Source organism: Hesperophylax consimilis, chromosome 22 (genome assembly GCF_061612785.1).
Source record: "Hesperophylax consimilis isolate HC1 chromosome 22, BYU_Hcon_1.0, whole genome shotgun sequence".
Taxonomy (NCBI): Eukaryota; Metazoa; Arthropoda; class Insecta; order Trichoptera; family Limnephilidae; genus Hesperophylax; species Hesperophylax consimilis.
The window spans coordinates 11767867-11786317 of record NC_142857.1 but is presented as its reverse complement, the minus strand read 5'-3'; the positions used below and the strand labels follow the sequence as shown (position 1 = coordinate 11786317).

Here is an 18451-nt window from a genome sequence, read left to right as displayed (position 1 = left end):
AGAATCGAGGCCCAGATTGTTCTTCGGAAAGGAATATGGAAAGTTTCGAGGTTTCTTGGTAGAATGGTATTGATTTTGATTGTGTCCAGGAGGAACGATTCAACATAGCTATTTTTTTGAATGAAATCATACTTGATGTTAATAATTTAATGTTTGAAGTATTCTAATTACAAGATTCTCCAATAAGATGTGTTATTTTGATATTCAATCGTAAAAGATCAATGGTTTCGTCGCTTGTGTAGCACTTAGCGTCGTCCTGTTGAAAATAAACGCTGTCCAGATCAATACTATCTAATTTTGGCCATAAAAAAATCATTAATCATCTCTCGATAGCGCAATCCATTCACCGCAACAGTTGCTCCAGCCTTATTTTCGAAAAAGTAAGGTCCAATGACTCCGCCGGACCATACCAAAAATTCACACGTTGAGGATAGAGAGGCTTTTCAATAATAACTCTTGTGTTTTCCGAGCCCCAGATGCGACAATTTTGCTTGTTGACGATGCCACCGAGGTGGAAATGGGCATTTGATTCACTCAAGTGAATTTTAATAATTTTAATGCGTTGTTGGAGCGTGTATCGTTGCATTTTTATTAATGGCGTAGTTTCTACTTGTCAAATGTTAAAAAATGACACCTTCAAAAGTGACATCTAAAGAAATAACGGGCTATTCAAAATAACACTTCTTATTGGAAAACCCTGTATTTCTTATGGTATTTAAGATTATCCTCCTTTTTTATCCCTTCGGGCTAATTTGTTCGCTTTTGGAAACAATTCGAATAATGGTCTCACAGAAATCGTTGTGTCTCCCTTACTGTTGTGGTTATCCTTATTATCAAAACGTTGTTAGAAAGAAAAAAAAATACCAAGTCTTTTGTGGTTTTATATTTTAATCAAGATGTTTACCACAGAAGAATTAAAGCGTGCACCTTTATGATACCAAAGGGTCCGACCGCAATTTGAAAGATTACTTTTGAAACTGGATTTTTTTATAAATTATTTTTATATGAAACGGTTAAAAAGTGAGGTGATACTAACATTTGTTATAAATTTGTCTAATTAAAAGGTGTGCTTTCTTATTTAAAAAATAAAAAAAAATAAAACAAAAAAGATATTTTTTTATGTTTGCATTTGAAATATTAATATTTCAAAAATTTATGTTTATTTTAATAACAAAATTTGATAGCGTATTTCATCACCTTTCAAAAAATGTTTTTAGATACTTTCGTAAACATTTAATTTATTTGGATTTTATTGCAAAGCAGAAATATTCCGCCGGACAGAATACAGAATAATTTGAGGTCTGATTAGTTATTTTATGATTATACTGCATTTAAGAAAAAAAAAAATAGATTGATTTTTTATTTACAATATTTTTTTTTTGATGTGATTGTATAGCATTATATTTCATGATTATATGGCATTGTATTACGTGATTATATAGTATTATTATAAAATTTTTTTTACGATTTTTTTTCTTGCTAGAGCACTCTCAATGAGTTACGAAACTCATTGTAGGACGAGAGGAACTTACAATACATAGATAGGAGTTAAAAGGTGCAATTTAACATTGGTATTTTGATATCAAAATTATAAGTTTCACTTACGAAACAGTACAAGCATATCATAATTATAAGATTCACATACAAATCAATACACTAATAGATTTCATAATTATATTGCATTATATTACATGATTATATAGCATTATATTACATTATTGTATTACATTATATTGCATAATTATATTACTTGATTATATAGCATTATATACACGTACACTGGAGTGGTGTGGTTTAATCAACTGACTATAATAAATTCAAAAATAAAATAAACTTCACTACCTTAAATAATTTTGCGAATTAGAATGACGATGACATCTCACTAAATTACTTTACATATTATTATATAAAAAAACAAAATCTCTTCACTTTATATGTTCTATTATATATGTATGTTAAGTTTTTTTTCCCTTTACACACGAGTTTTTGACTCTGGTAAAGGAAAACATGTTAACTTTATTTGGAATATGTTCTTACTATGTAAATTTAACAAATAAAAATAAATGATTATATAGCATTATATTGCATAATTATATAGCATTATATTACTTGATTATATAGCATAATATTACAAGATTATATAGTACTATATTACACGATTATATAGCATTATATTACATGATTATATAGCACTATATTACACGATTATATAGCATTATATTACATGATTATAAAGCATTGTATAGTATTATATAGCTGACAAGACAAGAATCCGCATTTAACTTATGTTTATGTTTCTATAAAATAGTATTTTTTTAGTTCTTTTAAGTTATTTTTATTATTATCTCATGTATGATTCATACTTGCATACTTATGTTTCTATAAAATAGTATTTTTTAGTTCTTTTATGTTATCTTTATTATTATTTCATGTATAACTACCACAACACGAGCATTAGCCTAGTATGGTAGTTAAAAAAATGTCAAAAAATGTAACATGTAAACATTTATTAAATAATATTAAAAAAAAAAATTAAAAAAAATAAATAAAAAAAAAACAAACAAAAAAAAGACCAAATTAGCGACCACCAAATTATATGTAATTACGCATAGTACACAATAGCGCCTAAAATTGATAGCTCTATACTTTTGATATTTACAGTAAGTTCTCAATTTTTTTAATTTTAACTAATGATAATTCTCGCAAAATCTATTTCTTGTTTTAATTTAACAAGTCAATATTTGACATTAATGCATAATTTTATCTAAAATTTAAATCGGCAAACAAATTAACTAGGCAGTAAGAGAGAAAACTTTGGTGTTCCTTCAATGGGTCGTCCGTCCGAAGAAGTTATAGATATAAAATTTACATTAGACTTGTGAAAACATGAATAAATTTACATTCATAAAATTAAAACCATTTGTCATAGTAAATGTTGAACAAAATTCTAATGGTAAAACGCTTTGATTATTTTAATAATCAGGTAAGACAATAAAAAGACTTTAAATAAATTAATCATTCTAAATTACACCGCTAATAATTGTGAACCCTAGTTTAACATTGATTTTATCCTGAGCTTTATAATTACTTCAACAAATGCACGTTTTACATTCCTTACCAATCTTTTTTTTATTATTTTTTTTTGGTAAACTAATGTTTAAGACAAGATTTTTTATGCATAGCACAAAGGGTAACAATTATTTTATAAACAATAATTATTAGCCTGAAACACTCATCCACATTGAAAAATTCTCCTGATAAAAGATACATGACATACACATACACGGGTTCAAGTCCCGTTGGCGTCATGTATCTTTTATCAGGAGAATTTTTCAATGTGGATGCGTGTTTCAGGCTAATAATTATTGCTTGTAAAATAATTGTTAATCATTTTTTTCTTTATGGTCTGGAATTCCATATAACGTCGTTATTATTGAAAAATTTTATCAATGTACTCACAAATTCTTTAAAGGAGATTTAAAATCTTTCAGCAAATCCTAAAATACACATTTTTATGGCAGATATTCAAATTATAAAACATCAACCCGTAATAAAAAAGTTTTTCACCGTAATACATCTATTTAAGTCTTTAAAAACTTTTTTCTAAAGACTTGAATAGAGACTTAATAAATATTTTGACTAAGGTCTGAACCTTCTTACCCATGAACTGGAGTCCACAACCGACATTTATTTTGTATATTAACTGCTATAATGTCATCCGATTTAAGAGAAATGCGTATATGTCCGCATTGTGTATAAGTTTGATCGACACCAAAAGTTAATAGAATGTATTGTCATCGACAATGAATCAATCTGCTGAGCTTCAGCTAGATCGGATGTCAGAAATTGGGTTAATTTCCACTCCCAGGATTTGCATTCAATCATGATCGAAAATAAATGAAATTCACATAGACAAACATATTAGAAAATATATTTGTCAATTTTATTATTTGTTAAGGCGATGCACTACGTCGTGTAATATTTTAAATTGAGCCGCTATCAATAACAACCCTTACGTAGATGGCGATAAGGTTTAAATTCCCGCTTAACACCATCCGCCTGTTTTGATTTATGCAAGAAAAAACATGGCCAAAAAGTGCCTTTTATTTTATTTTGTGGACGTTCAGGCATAAATATTTTTTTTTTTTTCGATAATTTTATATACAACTTAATTTGCCACATTATACAATAAAATCATAACCGAAAATGGGTTTGTAAGTATGAGATTTTGAACTTTAAAGCAGTTTTCATAGGCCTTTTACATTATTTTTTTCTGGGCTTATAAAAAAACTTATCTAAAAATACTCGATTATTTCAAAGGCCAAGATGTATTCTACTCGCAGTATTTAATTAAAGCATCTAAAACATTTCTAGGCGACTAAATTTTCAAACCAAAAACACATGATTTTGCATTACTACGCATGGCATCGCCATAAATATAATCATTTTCTGCCTGGTCTTTTCTACATAACATATACTCTTTACAGTTAGTCTTAATTTACTTTTCTACAGTTTTTTTATGTAAGAGTTATTATTATGTGATAAGTTAATTATCACTATCATCACGTTATTCCACGTCGTCACATTACAGATTATAAGGAAGCATCATCAATATATTAAGTACCGCGTAGTACTCGCTTGTCGATCGGAAACGGTAATTAAGACATCATATCGCTCGCGTAAAATATCAAGGGACGGAAGCCAATCTATGATCGCTATCGTTTTATTAAAACATAATAATTGACCAATTAGCCCCCATTGCTAGGATCTTTTAATCATCGTGTCATCACAGCGGTGGCGCACTGTGGGATAATTCAAATAGTTTACGAGTTTGTGTAATTTATCAGGCATTATTTTAGGGGAAATAAATTGTGTTCGGTAGCTAGTTTATTTATAGTTAGGTTGGGTTTTCTTTTGTTTGGATACCGGATGACTGAGGCAGGTTATTTCGTATTTAATGTTAACAAATGAATTATAGAGTCGATGTTTAGAACCGAAGTCAAACACTAAAATCAAGTAATAAATAAATCCCAAAACCATAGAAAATAAACATAGGTTGGGTTGGGGTTTTTTTCATGTGGTTGCAAGTGTTAAGTGCTAGGCTATAAACTGACGTCCAGAACTGAAGTGTAATGTAAGCCTTATCTAAATTCAAAGATTGTATAGCTTTAAGTGTAGGTGTACACTCGTTGCTTCATCGACATTCAAACATCAGATCACTTTCTAAATTAAATAACTAGTTGTCTACAACGGACAAAAAGCTAGTATAATGTCTTGTTTATTCCGAATTTCGGGGAGGATGGTGCAATCCTACGAGTTCCATATTATAGCACATACATATTATATACTAGTTTGAATCAAAATTATTAACCTCAACATAGGCTTGGCTTAGTGAGGTTATAAATTCAAATTTAAAGAAAAAACAATATGTTTTCGTAATTGTGATATGTTTCATTCGTCGGCCATTCGCATTGTGTTTTTTTTATTTATTCGTGATAGAAGATTTGACATGAAACCTATTTCGACAATGAAAAGAAAATTACGCCACGAACAGCATCATTGTTTCAACTCTTTGCCATTTACATCATGTATGTCGTATGTATCTCGTATTCTTCCATTTTTTTATATTCTGTTATTTTTTTGTCGCCTATTAGATTTATGCACCCATAAAACCTAGAACCATTTATTTCACAGAATTAGAACAATTCATTAAATTGAATATTTGATTTTAAAGTTTTATAAAGGTTCCGGTAAAGTTTTTTTATCATTTAATTTATGTGAAGCAACTGGGTAAACAATGAAAGAACTTGAATAGAACCTTTTTATAACTTGAAATTTGATGAATTGTTCATTTAAAAGTTAAAATTCTGTTCTGCTATCGTTTCATTATGGGCGGGTTAATTCACAGTAGCTTGGCAACCAAACTCGGTGAAGATCATTTCAAGTATCGTTTGATTCTGATTGATGCTCTTTCACCAGGGCGATATTGAAAATGTCTACCAATTATTGTAACAATTATCTTTATATATTTAAATAAAAATTTAAATATTCGTTTGTTTAAAATCTAATCTCTGAAAGTTCTTCAACGATTGCTTTGAAATTTTGAAACAACGTTGCATTCGCATACGCGTGTGTCTGTGAGAGGTATACACATGTTATTGTACGGACGGTATATTGTCTCGTACATATATATTATTTTTTTTAAATTCATAGCGACAATGGAGAAAAGTTTTAGTTGTCTCAATTGAAGATTGGCAACATCTAGACCGATGTTCCTTCCGGAAAAATTAATTGAAACTTGTTCCAATAGAATTTCCGTTTGAAACTAACAGAACTTCAAATGCAATTAATTAGTCGATACGTTCTCGCAAAAAGAGGTACTCTTCGTAACGCAATAGTCATTTAGTCAATAGTCAATTATTTGCCTTTTGTTTTTTGGTAAGCTAATGTTTAAGACAAGATTTTTTATGCACAGCACAAAGGGTAACAATTATTTTAATAAGCAATAATTATTAGCCTGAAACACTCATCCACATTGAAAAATCTCCTGATAAAAGATACATGACGCCAACGGGACTTGAACCCGTGTCCTTTCGATTTCCGGTCGACAGCTCTGACCACTGAGCTATGGCGGCTTATCTCTTATCCGCGAAATAATTCAATAAACTACATAATCATATAAAAGTAAATTAGTAGTTCTCTGAAAAATACATCCCCGCATTCCTCTTCCCCATCTCCTTCCCCTTCCCATTACCTTCAGCCCTAGATACTGAAAAAAATACTTTTATATTTTTATTTTTTATTAATTAAGTTGAATGAAATTTACATTTCACTTTCTTAACTTAAATATATAACATTAAATAAGTAGTTTTCTAATATTGTTCTAATAACTTAAGATTAAAAAGTTTTTTTTAAATACATTTATAATCTCCGTTTTTAGTTTATCTGGAAGGAGATTGTATATTTGTACACCCTCGTGGCCAATGCCTCTTTTGCCACTTTCAGTCCTGAAAGTAAATTTAAAAAATAATGATTAATACTTTCTGTAAATTTTCACTGCGCACGATGAAAATAATATCGCAAACTGAAAAGAAATGCGTTGATTTAGGAATTACAGCTGGAAAATGCAGAGCAAATTTTACCGTTATTTGATATCCAATGCAACCACAAGTTATCTTCCAGAGTTCACCCTCGGGCTAACCAAGTACTCTACTGTTATTGGAACCCTTCCAGCCAGGCAGGCATTGCAGGTTCCGTAATTGATAAACATAAATCTCCGTTGAACGACGGAACCCGTAAACGTACCCACTTATCAGGCTCTGGCCCGGTATTCTCCATTTCGCCTTGTGCGGGGGAAGGTCTCGTTAGGTACATGTGGATGCAAGGGTCGCTATGGAACAAGGGATGAAAATAAGGAAGTATTTAAAATTTTGTAAAATAAAACTTTTTCGCCCAACCCTACTGTACACATATCAAATACGTTTACTAGCGGTGGCACAGTTAACACATGTCTATTTAAAAAAAAACTAACTAACGACCACCTTTTTCCCTGATGGGTAGGCAAAGAAGATAGAAGGTCACTACTCTGTATTAGAACTCACTCCTTGCTTCATCCAGTTTAATACATAATATTCTGTTATTCCGACTCTCGGCCTGACCTGACTCAGGTATCAGATTGACTTTGTAGTACAGTGTCTTACTAGGGCGTTCCCGACTTCTTCTATCATCCACTTTTGCGTCATATATTCCCATTACACTCCATTTTTCATTCATCCACTTCACATGACCAAATATTCTAAGCATCTCTTTCTTAATACGTTGACGGACACTTGCCGGTAAATGCCAGAAAACACGTTCGTGATACAATACACGTCTTTTTGCATAGGACACGTGTTTTTTGAAGTAGATGAACTGCTAAAAGACGTGTATGTATGTTGCGTCATATCATATCTCCTCTAAAACGACGTCAATAAACCTTGTGTCATATCACATCTCCTCTAAAACGACGTCAATAAACCTTGCGTCATATCACATCTCCTCTAAAACGATGTCAATAAACCTTGTGTCATATCACATCTCCTCTAAAACGACGTCTATAGACGTTGTGTCATATCACATCTCCTCTAAAACGACGTCAATAAACCTTGCGTCATATCACATCTCCTCTAAAACGACGTCTATAGACGCTGTGTCATATCACATCTCCTCTAAAACGACGTCAATAAACCTTGCGTCATATCACATCTCCTCTAAAACGACGTCTATAGACGTTTTGTCATTTCACGTCTCTTCTAAAACAACGTTAATACCTCTAAAAGTTACACAACCTCTCGTGTCATATCACATCTACCCCAAAACGACGTCAACAGACGTTGTGTCCGTGAAAATCTTAATCTCTTTCACTACACTTTCTTCAACCATGCATACTTCCCGGATCTCCACACTTGCAGCATGGTCAAACATACGCTTTAGGGATCTCATTATATACTGTTGTGAAATGTCTGATATTAAATATTTTCACCTGCGTGTAGGTCGGGTTCCTGTCCAATCGCCGTGGGTTCAATTCCTCTGCTAAATAATCTCTACCATAATATCACTAACATTTCATATCTCTTAGACCTCGATCATCGCACAAACAACATTTTCCGCTTATAATGTTGGTATCTAGCTGCAACCTAACTCCCAAGCGTCTAGAGCTATTGAGACTATGGCATCCCTAAACAGGGTATGTTGTGAGGCTGAAGGTAGTAGGATATGGTGAAAAGGAAAGGAGGGATGATTTGGTCACCAAACTCTACTCAAACGGCTACGCAAGCAAGCAACATTGGTAGTTTTTAAACCACGGCAATGCTGATAATATCTCCACACAAATACCATACATTATTGTAAATGAATAAGTATGAAATAACACAAATTAATCTGTAACCTTTTGCTAGTTTAGGGGTAAGGCTCTCGACTAGCAATCACTATAACGGAGGCTGTCAAAATCATAAATTTTGTCTTGGATTGTGGGTTTCAACAAATTGAATTACTTTGATGAAGAAGTGATTTTAATTGTGGCTTCCTAGTCAATATTTAAAAGTGTTAAAATATTCTAACTTTTGGGTGTTTGTGAATTACAGATTGCGTCATTTCAAATATTTCTGCTACGTATGATGTTATTAGTGGTGTTCTCTTATAATTTGCGTCCGGTTTTGCAAAACAGCGGAAGGAAAACATTTTATCTGCAGCAATAAATTTAGAGCTTAAATTTTACAAAACTTGGTGTTTTTTAAAAAGCTGCACCGGCAATTTTAGAAATTTACCGACTTATGCTGCAACCGACTCGACACGGGGAGAACAGTGATACATGGACAGCGGAAAATCTTCACAAACTCGTATAAAACAATAGTGTTTTTGTTTTTATGGTATTATGCCGTGTTGCGCTACCTTCTTTTTTGACCAACATTTCGGACAGCATTGCAGTTTATTAATAGTAATACCAGTGTAGTAATACTTTTGGCCGTGAAAATCTAAAATCATTATCGTATTACAATCATAAATTCAGTGCATAATTTTACGTTTTCGCAGTTTCGTTTACATGGTCATAATTCACGGAATTGTTTTTCAAACATTTCCGAATGAATTTCTCTATCGAAGATAAGCTTTATCTTGATGCTATCAAAAAATCTGTGCTCAATTAATTTATTGCCATAGAGGCCTAACCATCTGCAGATTATGTAGTAACTACGTTAAAAAAAACAACTTAATTTCTTAAAAGATGCTAATTTGTTCAAACGATCAATTAGAAAATTTTACAGGAGTCCAAAGAAGCGAAGCTAGCAGTTCATAATGGATAATGGAGTGCTGGTGCCTATCCTGATGTATGGCGATGAGGCATGGAACTGGCAGGGGAAGGATGAATGTAAACTGAATGCTGTAGAAATGAGATACCACAGGTTTATGTGTCGTAAAACCATGTATGATCGTGTACTGTAGAAATCGACCGGTCAGTGGTTGAGTGGGCATAGCGCTTGGGTCTCACCCGAGCGTCGCGTGTTCGATTCCTCGGCTGGCTAAGTCCTCCATCACAACACAAGCAACATTTTCGGCTTTCTGTGGTGGTAGTAGGAGATTTTCAAACATTGTTTGGTTATTCGTAACCTGGGTGTGTTTGTCTTTCTTTTAAAAAAAAAAAAAAAAATGTGGACTGTAAGGCTGATGTAAGCGCAATGAGTAAGATTAAGAAAATGAAGCTTATATGGTTTGGGCATGTCGAGCGAATGAACGAAGAAAGGAGAATGTATGACTCCAATGTGAATGGTAGAAGAAATCAGGAGACCCGAAAAAGACATGTCACGATCAAGTGAATCAGATTCTTGTGTCGGGCCGTGTCAAGAGTCAGAAAAATAGAAGAATATGTATGAGACGATGTATGAATGTGAATGAGGCAAAAAGTGTGTTTTAGGCGATAGTTTGTTTGAGGAAAGGCCATGGGTGGATTAAGAGTTCATCGGTAAGATATAAAGAGATCGACAAATGCAATGAGCGTACGAGCGGTAAGTTGTGAAGTGAGATGGAAAGCGGGAGACGAGGTATTTTGGAAATTATGGAAAATACAACAATACTATTCTCAAAGTACAACGGTCTTGTGTGTGTGTTGTGTAAATGTGAGGTGTATATATATTCTGTCTCGACACAGGTTTATCCTAGTGAGACAGACATCGAAAAAAAAAACCTGTAAAAAAACTTTATATTAATAATAAAAAAAAATAAAATATAGTAAACGGCGTAACCGCACTCAATTAATTTGTTTTAATTAAGACCCAACAGATCAACCCTAAAGATAGTTACATTTTATTATGGAACAATTTTGTTTTTGCGTTATCAAAAATCAATCTTATTTATTTGTTCGTTCAATAAAGTTATACGAATTTTCGTCTTAGATTGTGAAGCCTATACAATTTATACCCCTGTGAAATAATATCGAAGAATACTTCTCAAAAAGATAAAAACTCAAAACCCAAGTAAACCTTTTATGACAAACCCCAGTTTCCGTTACTCCCACAGAGTGTTGATGGCCGTTTGACATTTAGCTTGTCCCCGGCTCCGGTTACAACAGCCTTAAAAGTTTCTTACTTTGAATAAACAAACATCTCTTCCGGTGGGTAGGCCGTGAAGGCTGTATTCTCACTTCCGTAAATCCATTATTTAAATTTCCACAAATTACTGGGAGGTAGAGTTTCGTGGCGTTACGGCAATACGGTTTGTTAGGGAATAAGGTAGCTCATATTACGTTTTAAGAATATCACTTTCTTTCTGGATGGAAATTTAATCAGGCTATTATATTGATTTTCAAAATTTGCACGATTTTGTTCAGTTTTATTTTACGTGTGTTCCGCTCCCACTGTACGGAGCCAATGGCATGCTCAAATGAGGTATTTTGTGATGCTAAAGGAAGTGGGAAAGGGGAAAAGATGAAGAAAGGGGGTATAGGGGTGTAAGCAGAATATTCAGATGTGTTCACCAAACACGGCGAAAGTCGTTTCAAGCATATCTAAAATAGCCCTGGAGGGTGCGATTCGAGAATAATTTGACGTGTGGTTAGGGGAAGTTGTATAAAAAATTCCAAAATCTTCTCAAATGTTATGTCTCATAAAATACCCCCAAAAGTCATAAGCCGTTATGACTGCATTAAAAACACAAAAATAAAATAATAATTGTTTATAATGCACCACTTTGCATAAAAAATAATTTCCCCTACTTGGCTTCAATGCCGTTTATACAAAATCACACTAATGTGGCTTTTTCATGGAACTTATTGATTCTGATCGGTTGTATTTCATCAGGGCGATAATCCAAGTATCTAACACTCTTGGCAACTTGTCTTTTAGAGTTAATTTATTTTATTTTATTTATTATCAATGTCTCTCTTTATTTCATGTTGAAACCTTTAATTCATGTCTTAATAAATTAACCTGGTAATTAATGTCTCTTTTCGTAGCTGCCAACCATTTTTTTGGAAGTCAATCGCCAATCAATGTCACAACACTCAAATTGGTGATTGAATTATTGAATGATTGATGGATTTAGACGACGTCTGTGGCAGAGCGGTAAAAACTTTAACCCTGAGCTCAGAAGAGGCGTGTGAAAAATTAGACTTATTGTGATATTATTATTTATTTTAATTTCGAACATATTTTGAAATACAAGAAAATTAATGCTAAAATAGGTATGCTGCGTCCATTAAAAACAAAAAAAAAATTGTCTGACTAGTTTTTAATTTGTTTAATTATTAGTTTTTTTTAACCGAAATTTGCTAAATAACCTTTTTTATTTTATAACCTTTTTCTATAACATCGCCTAATCTTTATTTTCTCCGAACAATATTTCTCAGCTGATCAATAGTCCAATAGGCAGGAAGTATTGGCTCTTTTCTCAAACTGAAAAGTTTAGTTTTTACATATCGTAGCTACAAATTATTCCTTTGTTGACAATGTTATGTATAGTGCTACTCCGAAATATAATCTAAGAATGTTGTTCTTTGTTCGCAGGAAATTGGAGTAGAGGATGTAGTAGAAAAAAGCGACCACCAAGAATTGGAACTTTTCCTAGGTAAGAAAATTTCTATTTACGTCTCTCTGAATAAATGAAAAAAAATGTAGAAATAAATATGTTTTTTTAAATATAAATGGTGTCCTCGTTATGTGATTTATAACGAAACTGTCACTGAGTAATAATGTTTATAATAATAACCAAATGGAAGAACCCATTCATATTTCTGAGCTTCTAGTATTTTGTTCTTGTCGGCAGGTGTTGGGCATCAAATCCAGATTTAAGTTTCGTATGAAAAATTGTGTAAAATGCTGCGCAGCCGTTCGTCTAGTGAGATGTTCACAAAAAAATACTTCCATCATTATTTTGTTTATTTATATAATTGTGAAATCAGTGCCACTGTAGAAATTGTCACATTTTACGCTATAAAATATCTGTGCTTCTGATATGTTATTCCTGTCGACAGGTTCACGTTTTGATGTTTATTATTTTTGCCTAGCATAAATAAAAATATCTGCATATCACGCGCGGTCCGTCCATACATGCTGTGGATGCTCCGCATCCCTTGCGTTTTAGAGTAAAAAGATTTGGACTTTGAGCCGTAAACAGCAATACTGCAATTTAAATATTTTAATATTTCTACAGCTACCTTAATGTGATATTTTTACGCGCTGTAAAAAATCATACAAATATTATTATTATAAGACATCTTCATATTATCGTCCCGTTTCTGTGTACGCATCGCGAACGACACGATACAAACAGCGCGGGCGAGTCTAAATACACATATATTCTCAAATACTGTGAAACACGTAAAACACACGTATACAAGCAATAATACTGTGGTGTGGAAGCGATCGGTAAACCGTATCCAAAATGCTAGAACGTACGTTCTTTCCGCGCATGACCCGCAAGTCAATTTCTTCATCATTTTTATACGATATTAATGACAGCATCCAACGTACAAAAACCGTCTTTAATGCTCATATTTATAATGCACAGAATACTAAGATACATAGTAGTAAGTACGAGTATAAACATTTGATGTCCAGCATCCCTTCTACAAATAGTCACCGACCGCCACTGCTGCATGTGTGTATTATATATCTCAAAACCAGAGTTACAGACAGACAGAGTCACAACTGACGTTAGTGTTTTTAATAATTAATATTGTAAAATTTCCAGGCTTCTTTGCTAAAAACGGTGTTCACATTATTTATTCACATTATTACAAAATCATGATTTTACATGTAAATGCGTGGACCACATCTCAAAGACAGATTCCAAAAATCAAAAGATATACATTTATCTCGTATTCCAAATGAACTTGACATTTATACTTTAATGGATATTTCGTTTTTATAAATTTTCCTACAAAAAACGATCACCTACATAGACAATGTTGTTCTGAGAAACTTTGAAGAAATTTCATGGATGTCATAAATTTTAAAATATCAAAGTGTAACGAAATTTTCAAAGAAGTGGTACTTTGTCAAAGCCGAAAAAGCATTAAAATAAATTTCCAGCAATTTCAATTTTTCCTCAAAATATGTTGAAACTTTATACTTGATAAGTCGTTTCTATTATGTTTATAATAAATCGGTCATGCGCTACAATTTATGTTAATATTCACTATTTATTTCCAAGAAGCACTCTACGAAAACAAAAGTTAAAATTTGGTTAAAATCTGAATTTCCCTTCTAAATATGATGCGAAATGAACGTTTGTGTGATATCAAAAAACCTGATCCTGTGAAATCAACAAAATTGCTGCTTTTTTTGCAGAGGAGGAAACATCGCAAATTTTTTGAAAAACCATTAAAAAAAACTTAAGTGAAAAAAACAGTGTTTTGCTTTCTAAGTATATTTGCAATTAACTTCAATACAATGCATACATAAATTAACTTCAATACAAGGGTGATGTTGTCGTATAAGGTCAACCCGAAGTAAGGTCAATTTCATTGGGTGAAAAAGATCAAATATCGAAATTCTTTCTTGAACAAGTAAACAGTTTTGATATAAATTAGCGACATTACGGTAATGTACTCCCACAATGCTTCTTTTCCACGTTTTCATAGAAACAGAGCGTCATTTTGAACATAACATTATCCAGTTGTGTTATTCTCCTTTGATGTATTCAAACGAAATTATTTATAAGCATTCGGAAATAACACGAACACAAATTAATTCTAAAATAACACGAACACAAAATAAATTCGAAAATTACACGAACACAAAATAAATTCGAAAATAACATGAACGCAAAATAAATTTAAAAATAACACGAACACAAAATACATTCTAAAATTACACGAACACAAAATAAATTCTAAAATGACACGAACACAAAATAAATTCGAAACTGACATGAACACAAAATAAATTCGAAAATTAACCGAACACAAAAAATTTTCTAAAATAACACGAACCAAATGCCACACTCCAGGCAGTTTTGGCTCGTATCGTACCGAACTAAAAAATAATAATTGAATCCAATGGTATTTATTTGTGATTTACATAATAAAATATAGGCCATTAAATAATTAAAATTTTCATCATTTTATAGGCAAGTTTGGCAATCATTTGTGAGTTAATGATAATTATACGAATGTGATGAAACATAATTAACACATAAAGATGATTAACAAAAACGTTTTGATGGACGTAAATTTAAATTACATGCGACCGATTTACTCCGGGATACAATTTGTTGCATAAATTAAAATTTCTCCTCGGAATAAAGATTTTGATAATGTATTATCATTATTTTTTTCATTATGTTCAAACAGTAGGTCATAATTACAATTAACTCATAATAAATACCCAAGTTGCCTCTAAAATCGTACAAAGTTCAATTGTTTAATGACCTATATATCATAATTTAAAACAAAGTTAATAAAACAACACACACCCATACTAGATATTTGCTATGATTTGATAAAAAAATATATTCAGTTTGGTTAGGCATCAAATCCAAATTTAAGTTTGGTATGAAAAATCTGTATAAAAGGCTACGCAGCCGTTCGTCTTGTGCGGTGTTCACAAAAAAATATTTCCATCACAGCGATTCTAAAATTGGTAGTCTGTGATTGAAAACACTAATCTTTACATTGTTTTCTAATGTAGATACTAACTTTATATTGTTTTAGTAACGGAATCCTAAAACCATCCTCACCCTTAAGAAAATGTGTAGGTACCTACTCTGTGAAGTTGAAATAATTCCCATAAAATTGAAGTGTGTATTGTAATGTGTTTATCGCATGGGTTCTTTGCTTTAATCACGAACCAATTATCGTGGTTCCCCGGCAATTACTTCCTCAAGCCCTGTACGGTATCAGAAGTGGCCATCCACCGTTATTATCGATATAATAGTGGTGCGGTGAAATGATTGCGTTCAGGCGATATTGCTATACAAACTACGTCTGGACAGCCAGCTTCATTAATTACTGTCCATTCTAGCCAAAATTTTATTTATAATTTTTTTTAAAGAAAAGTTTACAATATTTTAAAAATTGTAATATATTTAAACTGGTATAAATATTTTCACGCGGCATTTAAATATATTGAGTCGGGAGTCTTCAATAATTGCTGGGTATGTTCAAGATCACAAGAAGTTTACTATCGTTGATGTGTAAAATAAAAGTCGTACTGCACACACGTCCGCTCTGTTTGAATCTATAGGTTATTCTGTTGGAGTAGAAGTGAGTCGTTCGCGAACGAGTCGGCTCAGTGAACCGGATCTTTACACGGATCCGTAAGATCCGGTTCCCAAATCAGACGCTCACTCGTTCGCGGATCAGTAGTGACTCACCCGTTCGGGAACGGTGAGCCGGTGACCCGCTTCACTCGTTCGCGAACGGTGAGCCGGTGAGCCGGTGAGCCGGTGAGCCGGTGAGCCGGTAACCCGGTGACCCGCTTCACTCGTTCGCGAACGGTGAGGCGGTGAGCAGGTGACCCGCCAGACCCGAAGAGCCAACTCACCCGTTCGCGAACGAAGATCCGCATACATCGTTCAACGGATCTCACGGCTCGCGGGTCACTACTGACGTACTGACCGGATTGATCATATATTCGACATAATAATATTGGTATTGACGCTTTCATAACATTTTAGTTGTTGTGTCGGCACTTATTTAGTTTATTATAACAGGGACAAGGAAGAGTTATATTATGTTCATGGTTTATTTTCAGTTAATCATTGATATCGAAATAATCGTAAAAAAAGTAATGTTGGCATTGAGTACTTACATGAACGACGTTTAACTATTATTCTCACACCGAAGTATTTTGTTTCACAACACAATTTTTGTATTATTATTACACTTATTTAGTACACAATTAATTTAAAATAGATTTAAGTTTATTTTCATTGTTCTATATTTTAATTCCATTCACCAATTGATTCTTTAAACTTAATTTAATTTTTTTTTTCAATAGTATTGATATAGATTGTAATTTAAAAATAACACATCTGACAATTTTTGTGGCCGCAGAAAAATGATTCCAAATTTCACTCCTTTTTCTTGTGGAAATCATGGTTAATTTAAATTAAAGCTATTATAAAGTTCGTAATTATGTTTTCCGGGTAAAAAAAAAACTAAAAAGCGATAAGAAACGTTATTCAACGATTACCGTACGATTGAAGTTTGACGTTTTGTACCAAAAACCTAACAAAACAAAAGATTTCTCCATTTCATTTTTTCATTCTAATAAAAGGGTATTCCAATAAAATTGGGAATCCCCTTTGAATGTAATCATAAATATACGATATATTGATCGATTTTTCTGTGCAAAAATTTTGTCTTCGAAATATATAATATTCCCAAAGAAGCAAAAATGTCGGAATGTTTCCTCACGATAGCAAGGTCCCATCTGACGAAGCGCAGTCCTGAGAAATGACCTTTAAAGCATTTATCTTTTCAGCTCATTCTTCCGGAGGGAGCTTTGTCAGACGCAACCTGTTATGAAAAATCATAAAACCCTAAAAATATTTTTAATGCAGCTTTTATAAAAGAAAAATGAAATCTCATGGTTTTATGTTTAAATACTTTTATTTTATAAGCAATAATTATTAGCCTAAAACACTCATCCACATTGAAAAATCTCCTGATAAAAGATACATGACGCCAACGGAACTTGAACCCGTGTCCTTTCGATTTCCGGTCGACAGCTCTGACCACTGAGCTATGGCGGCTTATCTCTTATCCGCGAAATAATACAATATATATTAGTGTTTCAGGCTAATAATTATTGCTTATAAAATAATTGTTACCCTTTGTGATATGCATAAAAAATCTTGTCTTAAACATTAGTTTACCAAAAAAAAAATAATAAATACTTTTAATTTCACCAAAACATAAAAATAACATATTGTATAATAAACGATCCAATTTGATTTCGGTCACAATGTACAATTAAAATAAATTTCACTAGCGAATCTTAAACATCTTAGGACACTGTAGAGTGTAGAACACAGGTCGATTTCAATATCTGTACCATTGTATAATATCGACGACTACACGTATGTATTCTTTTATCGCGAAGAACTTTATTTTTATTTTATTTGTGGAGGCGGGGAGGGGGGGGGTTCAATCGAGCCGGTTCACTGAAGCGGATCTTTCAGGCGAACGGGACCCAGTGAACCGGCTCCCTCAACTGAGCCGCTTCGCCCATCTCTATGTTGGAGCAATGAAATACAAATGAGCTCCCAGCCTATCAATCGGCTACCCTTCGGGTGCGGTCGGAACCATTCGGACCCCGACAGTGAGGGCACCGCCATCTATGACTAATTTTCAAAACTATCTTCACTACATATTAATAACTGCGCCAGATAACAACACTACAATAATTGACATAGTTACAACCACTTAGCGATAACCACAAAAATTAAGTGGCCATCCCCCGTTTTAAATATTAAC

At 32.8% G+C, this 18451-nt stretch overlaps 1 protein-coding gene across 4 annotated transcripts in view; it reads left to right on the top strand.

The window, feature by feature from the left end:
* The window catches only part of LOC149412846 (calcium/calmodulin-dependent protein kinase kinase 1), a 561749-nt gene that overhangs the window by 170324 nt on the left and 372974 nt on the right, over positions 1-18451 (top strand). For all 4 annotated transcript variants that reach the window (XM_089645632.1, XM_089645633.1, XM_089645631.1 and 1 more), the window contains exon 3: positions 12534-12594. In XM_089645632.1, coding sequence (XP_089501758.1) covers positions 12534-12594 — 61 coding nt within the window. The remainder of the gene's footprint in view (positions 1-12533; positions 12595-18451) is intronic.